Raw genomic sequence first — 14893 nt, 5'->3', positions numbered from 1 at the left:
CTGCAAAAGAAATCAATTATTTGAATTCAGTAAAATTAATTTGTAATAACTGGCCAACAACCATCTTTCCCTAAAGCAATGTAAAACTAAAAGAAACCCTTAAAGTTATTAATTACAATTGCTTATAAAGGGTGCCTTGTTATGTATCTTACCGTAGGGGGGGACACCGATATAAAAAAAATACACTAAACAGCTCTGCATTTCACACTTTTACTTGCTTTACCATATTTTGAAACAATCTTATATATGCTATATTTCAACTTAAATTTTTCATTGTTATGATTATTTGCAGCTGTTCCCCTGCTTCCCGTTGATACCCACGCACTAGTTACAGGAGGTGCTTTATTCCGGCTCTGCGGAGTAATTCAAGTGTGTGAAAAGGCTCCGCTTGTCAGTCAGACTTTGAACTGTGCACTGGCGCTCATCGCTGCTAATCTCTGACCGCTGCTTGTCATCAACAACGCTGCCGCTGACACTTATTCCCGACGAGCTCAGTTCTGTAGATTAGGATGAACAGTCGCTAACAGGGGCAGGAAACCCGAGGGCACTACCGTAGGGACCGAGCGGAGATTAAACGTTAGCTACACCGTTTAACGTTCACGTTACTCGGGAGTTGCGATGGTCCAGACAAGGGATATTTTTTTAGCCTTGCTTCTCGTGAGCTGTACAGGTAAGGAAAAAAATCTCACATTTGAATCAAAGTCATCGCTTTTAAGACAGACGTGTTTTTGTTGGTGTTTTGCCATGAATCCCCTTCTATTTCCACCCTTAAAAAAAAAAAGTGACCAGGACCGCAGGCATCTCCTCGCCACCTCCGCCCGCAGGCACTCATTTAGCAGGTGCGACGGTAACGGCACTGCGACTGCTGCTAATTAGCCTACTGACGAGCTGTTTATTTATTTTCTCTTATAAGTAAAAACAGCTTAAAGCTGCCAGCTGCTAATGTGTTACACACTCCCATACATTCAGAGGGGGAGCTTCACTTTGCGTGACCAGCCTGCTCGCTGACTTCGCATAATTGTACATTGAATAAAATATGACACCGAAGAAGAAGAAGAGCCTTTAAATTTATATTGGAGTGGATAGGAGCAGCATGGGAAAAGGGATTTGCAGGGGTGGCATGCATTTCTCTGCATTTGTAGTCGTGTTGATGTGGGCCGTTCTCTTAGCTTGGATGGGACGTGTTTGTTGTTGATGGGGAGTGATGCTGGGCTCTCTGTGTTTGTAGACACACACACACAGAACGGGATACGCACTGAATCACGGGCTTCTGGGTTGAGTCACGGCATCTCAGGTAAAGGTATAATCTGCATAAAAAAATAAAACGCATTTTGGCAGGTACCTCTTCATGTGTACAGGTGCGATGGTAGCATTGAGAAGACGATGATGACTGGATGAAGTGCATGGGCAGTCTGTGAGGGACAGTGTTTGGTCTCTCTGGCACACTGATGCATAGCAAGCACAACTTCTACTCTGAATCATCTGTTATGTAATCTGATGCCACGATAAAGGCTTTGAAATGAGATCCTCTAAGTTGGTAAAATGTGTCGTTATGTAAGTGTAATTGAGGGAGTTTTGTGTGAAATTACATTTTAATAACATCTGCCCGCCCCCCCCTTTTTATTAACCTTAGTGATTTCACACGTGAGGTGCTTATGTATGAAGTAGTACTCTTAGCTACCCTCACAGGGGCTCAGGATTTTCGTGGGATAGCCTTTTAATCCTTTATGTGCAATCCAGTATGTGCAGGGGTGTTCCTCCATCAGGAGAGGAAAACGCAGAGGGAGTGGAGCTCTCCCTGCTCTGTAATGGTAAACTCTCTTGCAGTATTACAAAATATTAGGTAAAATAATAATAAGACCTCGATTGCTGGATTAAATTTTCTCTTGTAGAACCATTTGAAGTAGGAGGAAGTAGCAGTAGGAGGAGGTAGTATTTTTATGATGTAATGGAGCAAGTATTTATGTTAACCTCTTAGCATATTTGATTTCAGTAGTTGAGGTGAATGTAGACTTGTGGACTTCCTCTTGGCTCTGTTTTTGACTTTAGAAAACCTATTTCATAACAGGAGAGTTCAGCCAATCACACATCCTTTTCATACCTCATCGGGAGAAACAACAAATTCCATTTTGGTGGTGTAGTGGGTTAAACAGAGGTCCTTTCACCCACGAGAGCTGCGTTTAGATCTCCATCATTGTGTGAAAATCATAATTACAGTAATTTTGGTCAGTATTAAACTCACAATTACCTAACACAGTTGGACAGATTTTGTAAAAGCAGTGTATTGGAAAAAAAACTTTTCTTTTATTGAAGTTGATTGCTTAAAACTTATTATAATTATGTGAGATTTATCTGTCATTCCATTTTCTTCTGCTTCGGGGGCTGTCCGAGCTTTCATAGTGGAAGCAGCATGATATACCCTGGACCAGGGGTGCCCAATCCCGGTCCTCGAGAGCTACTGTCCTGCAGCTTTTAGATGCATCCTTGTTCCCACACACCTGAATCAAATGAATGGCTTGTTATCAGGCCTTTGCCAAACATGATGGCATGCTGAAGAGATCAAACCATTTGATTCAGCTGTGTTGGAGTAGGGATGCATCTAAAAGCTGCAGGATAGTAGCTCTCGAGGACCAGGATTGGGCACCCCTGCCCTGGACAGTTCGCCAGTCTATCACAAGACAAAACTGACTAACTATATATATAAATGTGAAATTAACCAAATCTGCCACTCTCTCATGGGGAGTAAATTTTGACTGAGAGGCCATATTGATTGAAGGGGCTGTGCTGAAAGGCAAAGTAAGGAAGCACAATAATTGTATAGTAATTGTTGAAAGCCAAAAATTAAACTTAATTGCACAGTCCTAGTCGCAGTGCTAGTGAAGTAAAAAGTCAGTGTTTTTTAAAAAAAATTTGTATAGGGCTGCTCGATTATGGCAAAAATGATAATCACGATTATTTTCACTGAAATTGAGATCTTGATTATTTGACGATATTTATTTAACCCTTACGACCTACTATAGAACCAAGTCCGCCAGAGCTTATATTATTTTTTTTACATGTTGTAGTGCCATTTGTGGGAGCATTTCAAGTTGCTATACAACTATTATAGCCCATATTTTAATAATATGTATGCGTTAAGTCCATAGTAACTACATTAATTGCAAAAAAGTGCAATAAACTACAAAAAAATTAAATCATTTTTGTTTTGTTTTTTACATATATTTCTACTTGGAGAAATTTAAGAGGTTTATCCCTCAAAACTTTAAATACAAAAAAGTTGCAAAAAATAGTTTCCCACCACACGAAATTTATTTTGAGTGTCTTTATAGTTTTATTTTGGAGATACACCAATTTTTATATACTGCAGGAAAAACGAAAAAACAATCCTATGATGCAAATTTGCAAAGAAAACAGCAGGTGCATCAAAATAAACTATTTCCAGCAGTGCAATTCGAGTTCTAAGCATCCCAGCAACTATTCAGAAAAGTCAAACATGACTTATAAAACACCAGTATAGGCTTTTAAGGCCTACAAGTAAAAAACTACATTTTCCGCGAAAATGACGTCACTTCTGGTTTTGGGCAGGAAATGGCGGACATGCGCGATAATTCGCACTGACGTCTGTTTCACTGTGGGAAGTGTTAGGAACAGCTGATCGGATCGGCAAAGCCTGTTTCTGGAATATTATGTTTTTGTTCCTGCAAGCGCTTTTTATGCAATTTTTGCAAAGCTTTATGTGGAAGGAAACCGTGACCGAGGACAAGCTGATGTCATAAGATGTAAGTACAACTCCTCTGGTTTCATATGCAAAAAAAAATTATTGTGCTAGCTTACAGGGCTCAGGGTTCTTCAGGGATTTAAAAATAGTTACACAAAACTGAGCGTGCAGCTCTGACCGGCTTTAAAGGGTTAACAATAACAATGTATTGAATAATGACTTTATAAAATAATAGAAAATAGTGTGCAACACCACTGAAGTTTTTTTTTTTTAACCTCTCTTTTCAACCAACAGCAGTCACTCTCCTCTCCAAATAACTTCTGCTTAGCTTTCCGAGCTTCCCTCGGGTCCTCTTAATCAGCGGTCTCCACCCTTTTTTGCGCCACGGACCGGTTTATGCCCGACAATATTTTCACGGACCGGCCTTTAAGGTGTCGCGGATAAATGAGGGAGGGGCTAATAATCGGCTCAGTCATTTTTAATGATCGTTGAAAGCCCAGATCGTAATCGTGATTAAAATTCGATTAATTGAGCAGCCCTAAATTTGTATGTCCTTACCTTTGCTAGTGTTTTTCTGATGGGAGGAGCTTAGAACCATCCACAGAATAAAACAATGGAAGTAGATTCGGGGTGTGAAAAATGAAACAGACACAGACGTGCCTTAAACCTATATTTTTTTTAAATGGCTACCAGTGGGTGGTTGCGCTTGCAAACACTTGCAATCCTATTCACGTTTCATCATAAGCACATTGCGCAAGAGCTGTCCCCCTGTATCAGACAACTCCTTTCTTTGGCACAAGAGAAAATCTAATCCAGTGGTCAGTTTCCTGTTATTTTACCTACAATTGTCTAATATATGCAAGAACGTTGCAATTACAGAGCACGCAGGGCTCCAGTCATTCTGTTTTTCTCTTATGATGGAGGAACACCCTTGCACATACTGGATTGCACATAAAGCGTTAAAAGGCTTTCCCACAAAAATCCTGAGCCCATGTGAGGGTAGCTAAGACTACTTCTTCTTGACATGACCTTCGACACTCTACTCACATAGTCATTGTTTACATACAGATTATCTTTTTTTTTTTGTGCTGTACCAAAAAGCTCCTTGTGATTGCTTTGTTCAGCAGCAGATTGCTGCAGTCAACTGTAGTTTGTATAGAACATGTTGGTTTGCCTGCAAACACTCACCAGTTACTACCCAAGTGCTGTTAAACTTGAATGAACTTCAAGAAATGAAGAATGTTCATCTTCAAAGTAAAAGTTGTGCCTCAGTGCTGCAACCAACACGTTTCAAAAGTCACATCATATACTTTTAAGGCTAGTGTTTGCAGACAATTCCCCGTCTTCCACACAAACTACAGTTAACTGCAGCAATCTGCTAGCAAATCGGTTGGGTAATACATAGTTCTACCTTGTGACTGATGGCCTTCAGATGAGCACCAATTGGTCTCTAGGCCTGTGTGACTGAGAGTTTACTCACTTGACCCTGAAGCGTCACACATCCAAAATAGAAAACAAGTTATTGTCACATGGTTAGACAAGGAAAGACCTCATAAATAATTAAAGCAGCTTGAGATCCAACAGACTTCAGTAAAAGTCTGGAAAATGTCCCTAGACTTAACTTCCGTACAAACTTTACTGCTGGGTTTCTGGTCCCATTAACTCATTTTGGATCATTTTCAATGAAAAATATTCCAAAGACTTAATCATGCTATCTTTCACAAGAAGGATTATCCAGGCTATTCTCATTGACTAATGACTTAGCCAATGACTGTGCAGTTCCATAGTCTGATCCGCCCACTTCGAAACTCCAGCACGGTGAAGATGAATATGTGCATCTCAAGGCTTAACAAACCAATGGGTGATGCCACAGGCGCTTCACCCATCTTTTATACTGTCTGCGCTTAGAACAGAGGGGAAACAAGAGCAATCCTTTTTTTATTTTATTTTTCAAATTTCTGCATAGTGTATTTTAGTAAGTTAGACACAGATGTATTGCTTATTATATAGCATAATAAATCATAGGCGCCCGTGAGTAACTTCAGAAAATCAGAGTAATGAAATGATAGTGTTAGATGAACTAAAAAAAGTTCTTAACATTTTAATAACATGTGCATAATTAAAGCAGCTTTAAACTCTGGAAGTGTCTCTTCTGCTTGATGGAGAATATTTGTTTTTGTATTATTCAGTCTAGCCAAGGCTGATAAAATAATATTTGAGATCATATAATGGTTAATCTAGAGGTTAAGTTTTGGCAATTAAACAAATGTATTGATGTTACAGATTGCTTAAGGTTGCAACAAAAAAGGGGTTAATTTATGATTTAACTAGTTTAGTTACAAAAAGACGTGGGTGGGTGAGCTTTAAGTATGTTGAGACAGCCTAAGTCTCTGCCATTTGGAGGAGAAAGACTATGCGGGTACGCTTCTTATTGAGGTTTCTCATGTGATGCTCGCTGTCACTGGGTGAAATCGACTGAAAAGGAGTGCACCAAAAACCTCCTAGTGATTGCTTTTTTGGCAAGATGAATTCCTGTGTGATCTTGTGAATCCTGCAAGAATTTAATTATCATGCAATGTAAGGTTTATATTAACAGTGATGGGTTGAAACTTACCTCATGTGCATATTATTAAAGTAAATAATTGTGATTCTGCTGCCTGGAATTTGATTTTATTTGGAAAATAAACTTGTCAGACTTGGACAAACTATGTAATATTGATATTGTTTCTAAAAACCTTTCCCTCAAACATCTTTGGCATTTTTCATTGCGTAAATATTTTGGCCTCATTTTAAGGTAATATATGTCAGCCCAGCCAACTAATTGGTTAGATGGACAATTTGGGGTTTGGTTTTGGTTTTGGTTCTGGTTCAGCTCCTGATGCTACGCTGGTAATTCACATTCAACATAGAGTTATGCACAACAGTGGATAATGTAGAGTTATTAAAGCTACGTTAAGTATGGATATAACAGTTACAGGGTACATGTTTTTCACTTCTTATTTTCCACTTCATTGCACTGATAATCATGGTCTATATTCAGTGTATCTGAGTGTAAACTGTCATAACTTCATGATTTATGACTCATAAACTAGTCACATTCTCACATAACTCATATGGCATCACCGAAGCAAAATATTTTTTACATTTCTTTCATTAAAGTATAAAAAAAAGGTACTTTAAAATAGCACTTTTGAACTTCGAGCATGTAAATCAAAGAAAATCTTAATCTTTTTACAGATGATTATATGGTGTAGTTGCAGTATTAGTGACTGAACTGAGATTGAGGAAGGATTAACCCTCTTTCTATATCTCTTTCCCACTCCTGATGGCTGCATGCTCAATGGGCCCGTTGAGCTGCTTGACATGATTATTAATTGATCCTCTTTGAACTGATAACTGGGATATGGAATCATTTCAGAAAATGAAACATAGCCTCGGAACTTAAAGTGAGAGAATTTAAGGAGAATTGGGCAAGATAAGAAATGACTTCCCAGTGTCCTCAATGTGTGAAACTGATGAATGAAGTGCAGTTCTGCAGTTTGACCCTGCAGTTTGGATCCTTTGACTATGCAAATGTGCCTCTCTGGTTTACAGCAGGATTGTTTCACTTAGCTTGTGTTACATCATCAGTCAGATCATGTGGAAATCATGACATTGCTCCATGCTGCACCATACAAAGCAAGATGGAAGCATAGACGACTCTAGGCTGACTAACAAAAGCTCCAGACTTCTGACTTAGCTTCATGAGGGAAAAAATCCAATAGTTCCATCTTAATAAAGCCAGTAGATTGTGGCACATTGTGTACTGGCAGCACTGTTTGCCATATTGAGATTTTATTTGGGACGTCCACTAAAATAGATTTCCCTCCCCCAAAACACACACTACAGTCACCTACGTGACTACAACCAATCATTTTACAAAATTATATAACCCCACTGAGAACAGAGGCCTTAACAGTGTGTCTCTGGCCTAATACCGTTTGTATCTTGGTTCAGCATAGTCATACCTTGCACAAAGACGATAGTTCCATACAATCAGGACTCCAGCTTCTGTTTTTGTTATTGTTAAAGTTCTTTTTGATCTTGTCTGATATAATATTTAGAATTTCAAAATAATTGTCTTTAAATTGTTTGTGTTGCCAGCTAGCGTCAGTCATTTGTTGATGTTAAAAGGATGTTATTCAAGCTCAAATGAAAGATTATTTGGCAATTTTCTTTGGATAACTAAATTTAACAATTATCTAAATGTGTAATTTTGATAAATTCATCTTTTTTGTGGACATTATATAGGGTTTCTTGACTGCCCTATATAATGCCCCCAACATATTAAACCAAATGTCTTTGATTGACTGTGACCAGGATGGACAAGATTAGAAATGAGTATTTCAGAGGGACAGCACGGGTTGAGCAGTTTGTAAACAAAGTCAAAGAGGCAAGTTTGAGATGGTTTGGACATGTGCAGAGGAGGAATAGTGGATATATTGGAGGAAGGAGGTTGACTATGGAACTGCCAGGGAAAAGAAGGAAGTGCAAAGCATTGGTGTGACAGAAGACGATGCTAGGGATAGGGTGACCAGCTGCTGTGGACCAGCCAAAAGACAAAGAAGATCAAAGCAAATGTATTTGTGTCCAGGGTTATCATTTATTAATTAAAACTGTAATAGGAATGCTAGTGTAATGTGTATCTGAAGACTTTACTAAACCTACTAAACCTTGGACTTCTAGTGTCAAGGCAATCTCTGCAAAATTGTGTTAAATGTTGGATTTGAAGGAAATCTGAGTAATCCAGCCAGCCACAGTGGATAAAAGGCTAAGCCCATATCTTATCACCTCCAGTTTCGGTTATTTTTGTTTTGTCTTATCAAATAACTTAACCTGCCATCATATGAGTGTCCACTGACAGTCTACTGCTAAGCTTTAGAGGATGTTTATTGAACCCGAATTTGTTTCGCTATGTAACAGATTATGGAGACAAACAACTACTGCACTGGGAACAGTTTCTGGGAGACAGTTATCAGCTATTCATTTTTCAAGTGTTTTATTTGTTGAGACGTTCAATTTCAAAAATTTATTATGTTACTTTAACTGTTAAACAGTCCATGATGCCCGTTCCCTTACTCAGTAGCTCTGATACCTCTCACACATGATTTTTAACATTCCCATAGAATCTAAGGTTTTCACCCAGAATTAGGATGAAGCAGCAAGGGAGGGGGTGACTGTGTTTTTATTCAAGCCAGGACTGCTTGACTCTTTGGTGATGGGGACTGGATTAGACAGATCCAGGTCTGAGAGAGTTGAGGAGATTCAGTGCCTAAGGACGTTAAAAAAGATAGCATTACACGTGCATGTTACCCTGTGAGATACTGTAGGAGGAACATAAACATCCTTTCCTAAGGGTGTGCTCACAGAAGACTCACAGGCTGTGGGCTTAGTTTTTATTTATTTTTCTTTTTGAGTGATTAGCTTCTGCTGGGGTACAGATCTTACAGCATTCCTGGGAGTTTTGACTTAATATATCTGGGATTAATATTAATCAAATTTAATTTAAAAGTATGAAACAGGTTAAAGTAAACTGAACAGAGTGGCCTGGGAGGCAAGCTGGGTTTGCCTTGTTTTTAATGTATATGAGCAGGAAAAATCTGCTTCAGACACTGCTGAACATTAGAGTAACTTCAGACTGTTCCAGCTTCTCTCAGATATAGACATGCTAATATCTCAGCACTTGCATGAAATTAGGGCAATGTGTCCTTGTCATTCATTGAATTAACAGAACATAGTATCCCGGTGGACATGTAACCCTAAACTCACAAACCTTTAGGCATTATTCTCTCTTCTTTGAAGTTTTCCCTTTGTGGAATTTTCAAAATTTTGAGTATCAGTTATCTACTTGGAGTAGGCAAGTCAATTTAATGCTCTAATTCCATCCAATGTTTTAAGGGAGATATGTTATAATTAAATGTTTGCAAACAGTTAAGGTTGTCAGTGGGTATAATAGAACTGATCAAAACCACTAGTCCTGTTTTACCAGAGTTGACCAGTTCCACTTATCTATTTAAATACTTGATGCACTTTCAAAATGTGTCACCTTTTCTCTCCTGGCTATTCACCCTTAAATAAAGACTTATTTTGCCTTGCTTAGGATGATATGAAGTGAGTACCTGCTGGCTCTGTTTGGCCTTTCTGTGCCCTATTTGGCAGTTAGAGAAGCCAGGAGAGACAGCACTCCTGTGACCCAAACTAAATCATCACAGCCTCGTCTGTGGCCCATGTGGCCCCCTGAAATAAGAGATGGGCTTACAATCATGTCATGTCCGTGCTGGGAGGAACTGTGTCCCACTTTACATGAGATGCAGATGAGCCTCCTCAGCTTGAGCTTACAGAGTCTTATCAAGCTTACAGTATGTCTGATTTAAGAAAATGGGTGTCTCATCTTTCCATAATAAAGTAACATGCTGTTGGCTAGGATTTGGCTCTCAACTTCTTTTGTGTAGCGTGAAGGGAAGCAGTGTGTGCATCTTCTCATGCATCCATGCACATCGTGGTGCATTCATTACCGAAACACTGTAGGATGCATCACCATGCATAAAGCAGGGAAAATTTGGATTGCTATGCCCTAGGCTTTCTTTTGATTCAGTCACTAAAGTGTGTCACCCTCTCTAACATTATACTCCTCTACAGGGTTAGTCATTGCCTGGCAACTTAAAGATACCTCTGTTTCTCCCAGTCTTGACATGTGGTAATATAATTATGGAAAAAAAATCCATCATAGTGGTACCACTAGAGGTTTCTACTAGTGTGGAAAGATGAAAAATGTAGTCTTAACATTTAAAATCTTTTAAATACTGTAAAATTGTGCATTTCGTGTTTTTGATGTTTGACCATTTATATATATTAAAAAATGTCAAAGAATCTGCTACCTTAATCAGTGAAAGTTAGAGGGCTAATGGTCACCACCTGCTTGAAGGACTTGTGGAAAATTGTAAAGTAAGTTATCCAAGCCAGAGCTGCCCTGCTCAAGACAGAAAATCAACTTGCAATTGCTTTTCTGGGTGGCTGCTACACCCAGTTAGCTGGAGACAATGCAAAATCGTAAATGAAAAAAGACAAATTCGAGAGTAGATACAAAGAAATCACCATATTATTAGAGAATCAGAAGGCTAACACTTTATTCTCCAACCTACCCTGTGTTCTAAAGCTTTAATAGTAATAAAAAAAAAGCTAGTGAGCCATTACAACTAGATTTTGAATGTCAACCAAAAGAACAAGACGAGATTGACATTTATGTGAAACTAGGTTACACGGAATTTGATTCTACTCTGAACAGGGCACACGCCTACTTCATCAATGTAAGACACTTTTTTTCCATTTTAAAGTTTTTCATTGACTTTTCTGTGCTAAAGATGAATCATGACCTGAAATGAGCCCCCTGTGTACCATGCAAAATAGGGCCCAAATTTAGACTTTTTCAGAAACTTTGACTCAAGGCCACTTTCCAGTTATTTACACTAATAGCAGTACTTCAAATAGCAGTTGAAGAACTAATCTTAGAACATATAGCTTAAGTTATGTATGTCTAATAGCTAGATCACTAATTCTTCTAAAGTGGAAGGATGCAACATCACCCACCCATACTCAGCTGGATCAGAGATCAGTTGCAGAGTAATTCTAAAGGGGCTCCATTGACTCAAAAATCTGTTGGTATTAATATAGATTAAATGTGCTGTAAGACAATTTACCTGTTATACCCAGTCATTTGTAGTAAAATATTGTATGTGGTGTTTTGTAATGAAATAATAAAGCAGATTTTCTTATCCCTCTGCATTTCATCATCAATAATAGTATACTTTCTGTATACCCTATTTTCAATCTTTATCTATATTTTTGTGCTTGTCTTAGTGTAGAAGCAAAATGATTAAAAAAAAAAATCTATCACTGAACTAGTGCAGTGACACTCATTCAGGAGAAAAAAAAGCTAATTAGATCACAGTAAGAAGGCTCTATCTCCAGGGGGGCATTAGCAGCTATAGCTATATCTGATCCATTCAACATGCAGGATCCACTTTGAAATAATGACAGTGAGTTCACAGACAAGCATTACTCCCTAAACCTACAGAAAATAAACAGTCACAAAACTATACAGTGTTAAAACCCCGTTTTGCCACATGTAATGGTTTTACATGTGGCAGGGGTTATGTGATGTAATCCATACATGTGGAAAACCAAGCATGTTGATAATTTTTAATGTAATGATAAACAAATGACCCTTACAATTTGCATAAAAATCAATAACCTTGTATTCAAAAGTACTTTATGCATATTCTTAATCAGCTTTTTGTAGATTTATTAGCCTGTAGCCACAGGGATGAGTTAAATGTCATATTATTGTCAAGTTAATTATATTTTATGGGTAAATGTTTCAGTATTAGGATTTTAAGAGCATTAGAAGAGAGGAAAATTTAGAAAGTGATATCACTGGGGCTGGGAATTAACCTCATTTCATTCTCATTCATGCAGAGCAATCTTAAAATTATGTAATGGATATGCCCAAAGATAGAGAGAAACCTACATGGCAACATGGACCCTATTTTTAATTCTTAGCAGAACTTTTTTATCTCCTGGAACTGTAGGTGCACTGACGTGGTAAAAAAAAGTGTTCATTTTGATTCCAATATGTAATATTTACAGATAATTTCTGATCAGTTTGCTTGATTACTTCATTCTGATTGTATCATTGTGTGATAATTGGCTGTCTGCTTTATTTCTAGCTGTGCGAAAACCACTGTGGACTGTTTTGACAATCCTCCTATTGAAATTTGAGCAGGATGAAGATTTTACACTGTACATTCTGAGATCTTAACGTCCACTTTGACCTTTTGTTATTTTGACACTGGATGCAAGCCCGTGGTCGTTGATCTCAATGAATAATGAATAACTGATGCTAAGAAAACTAGACCATGTCCTTGTATTTGCTTTCTTACTGCTTGCACTCTACTGCCATGCGTTTTCATATTTGTTCACCATTTGACAGACATTTCACTTCAATTTGAGGTGTTTAACTTCTAACTGAAATGCTTTCCACTGTATTTCCTCTAACAGGGAGTCGCAACAACCCTTTTTCCCCAACAGAGTAGCTTCACTAGGAGTGTGTAGCACATGAAGAGGTTCACTCTATTTACCACAGACCCCAACCATTTTCATTCACACTGTAACTAATCAAATGTAACCACAGAAGTTTGGGTGTGGAAGCAATTTTCTGAAGCTGTTGAAGGCCATTTTATTTTGTTTTGATTGGGAGCACTGGATTCCTGACATTAACTGGCAGTGTTATGGTCAGCTTAACAGAACACTTTGTGGAATTCCTAAACCTGGCACCCACACCCATTGGTTAGGAGGTGCAGCTGGAAAACTCAGTTGTCCATCTGAGTCAGAGACCACTGGAGTGCTACAATGACAGGGTGCAGGTGATGGATGGGATGTGATCTGAAATGCTGAAGGCTGTTTGGATATCGTTGGGGTCTCTAGGACCAGTACACCATCACATCTCCATGTCTGTGTTGTTGTTAGTCCACCACGTTATTGGAGTTGAGTCCAAAACCCTGTTTTACTGTGATGGAGATTGACGTCACTTGCGTTAAGAGGAACAACTCCTAATTAAGAACTCGCTGTTGAAGGCTGTAATTATACTGATAGTCTGTTCCTGCAAAAAATAATATTGTGTGTTTTTTCCGGAAAGGCAGAGAGCTACATATAGTCATAGATTTTTTTTTTCCATTCATTGATCTTGCGTGCTGTGTTAAAACACTTAGGCATAGTGGCAAAGTCGTATAATGGTAGGGTAAACTCCGCACACATAATGTTCTGCCAGTAATTCCACATCAGTCTTCTGGCTGTGGACATTGATATGGATGCTTTGGGATAGTGAGTCTGACATTTATTGACAAACCTAGGAAAAAACTAAGAATCTCAACATAGCTCTGGAAATTCCATCATTATATTTTTTGCAATAAAACTATCAAACTAAAAGTCGAATTTCACATTAATAGATAGATATGCAGCTCTTGTAAATATTTGGTGCCCTAAAAAGTGCTGATGACTCATAACTCATGAAATTTCACTTTAAATCTTGACAAATAGCTTTTTATGTTTTGAACATTACTGATCAAGCAGTGACATTAAACTGTCTGAGTACTAACCCATCAAGAAACACTTGGTAGTATTTGTTTAGTGCTGGTTCACTGATATCATATTAAAGTATCATTGCTCAAAAACTAAATGGAAAAAAAAAAGCCATTACACTTCATCATTTTCTTCATTTAATATAAATTAATCATAAAAAACGAGCTGTAGATAAAGAGTAGTTGACGAATTAGAAAACAGTTCTTCACCCCAGAAACAATTGATATGATAAATCCTATATAGAATTATTAAATAATTAAAATATGTCCTCTGTATTACTTTATTGATGGGGAATAGTTTTATTGTTATTAGTGGTGCTTCTAAATATCCAGAATCCAAACAATGATACCTAGTTACAGCAGAAAAGAGTAGTTAAAAAAATCAACCAGTAGTCAATAAAGCTTACCACTTGATTTATCCAAGTAATGTTTGATACTAAAATGCAGTATCCAAATAGAATTTGTATAATACAGAGCTTTCTTTGAACCTAACTTTTTTTCTATTTTTAATGCCGTGCTGTGAGCTTGGCATCTTGTCTTGCTTGTCTGTCTTGCTCTGTTTTACCCTGTCTCTCACACTGCTCCCTAAAGGATCCCTACTCAGTATGACTCATTGACTTCCACTGGCTGAAAGCTGTCTTGCTCTCTTTGCCAGCAGAAGCCGGATGTGTCATGAACCCCATCGTGCATCTTTTCCATAGATGCCACAGCAGATGAAAATTGCTCTGAAGCAAATAATCTCACAACACCAGTCACGGTGACCAAGCCAGTGTGGGGGCGGGTCATCTATGCGTCCTTAATATGTTTGAAACTGGGAGTAAAACATGAAAACCGCCAATAAGAACCATTGCCATCTTCCCAAGATTATCTTTATAGTTTTAGTATTGTATTTAATGCTACTGTCCTTTTGGTTGTGATTATAAAGCTTCAGTATAGAGCAGCTCAAAACAAGGGTTGTGCTCAAATGTTAACAGTCCCTTAAAATGGTGTTGATTTACTT

General features: G+C 38.1%; 1 protein-coding gene across 9 annotated transcripts in view; it reads left to right on the top strand.

Annotated features, from left to right (window-relative positions):
- Positions 1–374: 374 nt before the first annotated feature.
- The window catches only part of ncam1b (neural cell adhesion molecule 1b), an 84050-nt gene continuing 69531 nt past the window's right edge, over positions 375–14893 (top strand). For 5 of the 9 annotated variants that reach the window (XM_082503578.1, XM_082503576.1, XM_082503577.1 and 2 more), the window contains exons 1-2: positions 375–670; positions 1229–1294. In XM_082503578.1, the coding sequence (XP_082359704.1) occupies positions 619–670; positions 1229–1294 (118 nt within the window). In that variant the 5' untranslated portion in view covers positions 375–618. The remainder of the gene's footprint in view (positions 671–1228; positions 1295–14893) is intronic. The other 4 variants (XM_082503582.1, XM_082503583.1, XM_082503579.1 and 1 more) reach the window with 3 other exon arrangements.

Source organism: Aulonocara stuartgranti (genome assembly GCF_965226115.1).
Source record: "Aulonocara stuartgranti genome assembly, chromosome: 14".
NCBI classification, from domain to species: Eukaryota; Metazoa; Chordata; class Actinopteri; order Cichliformes; family Cichlidae; genus Aulonocara; species Aulonocara stuartgranti.
This window is presented reverse-complemented; position numbering and strand designations above follow the sequence as displayed.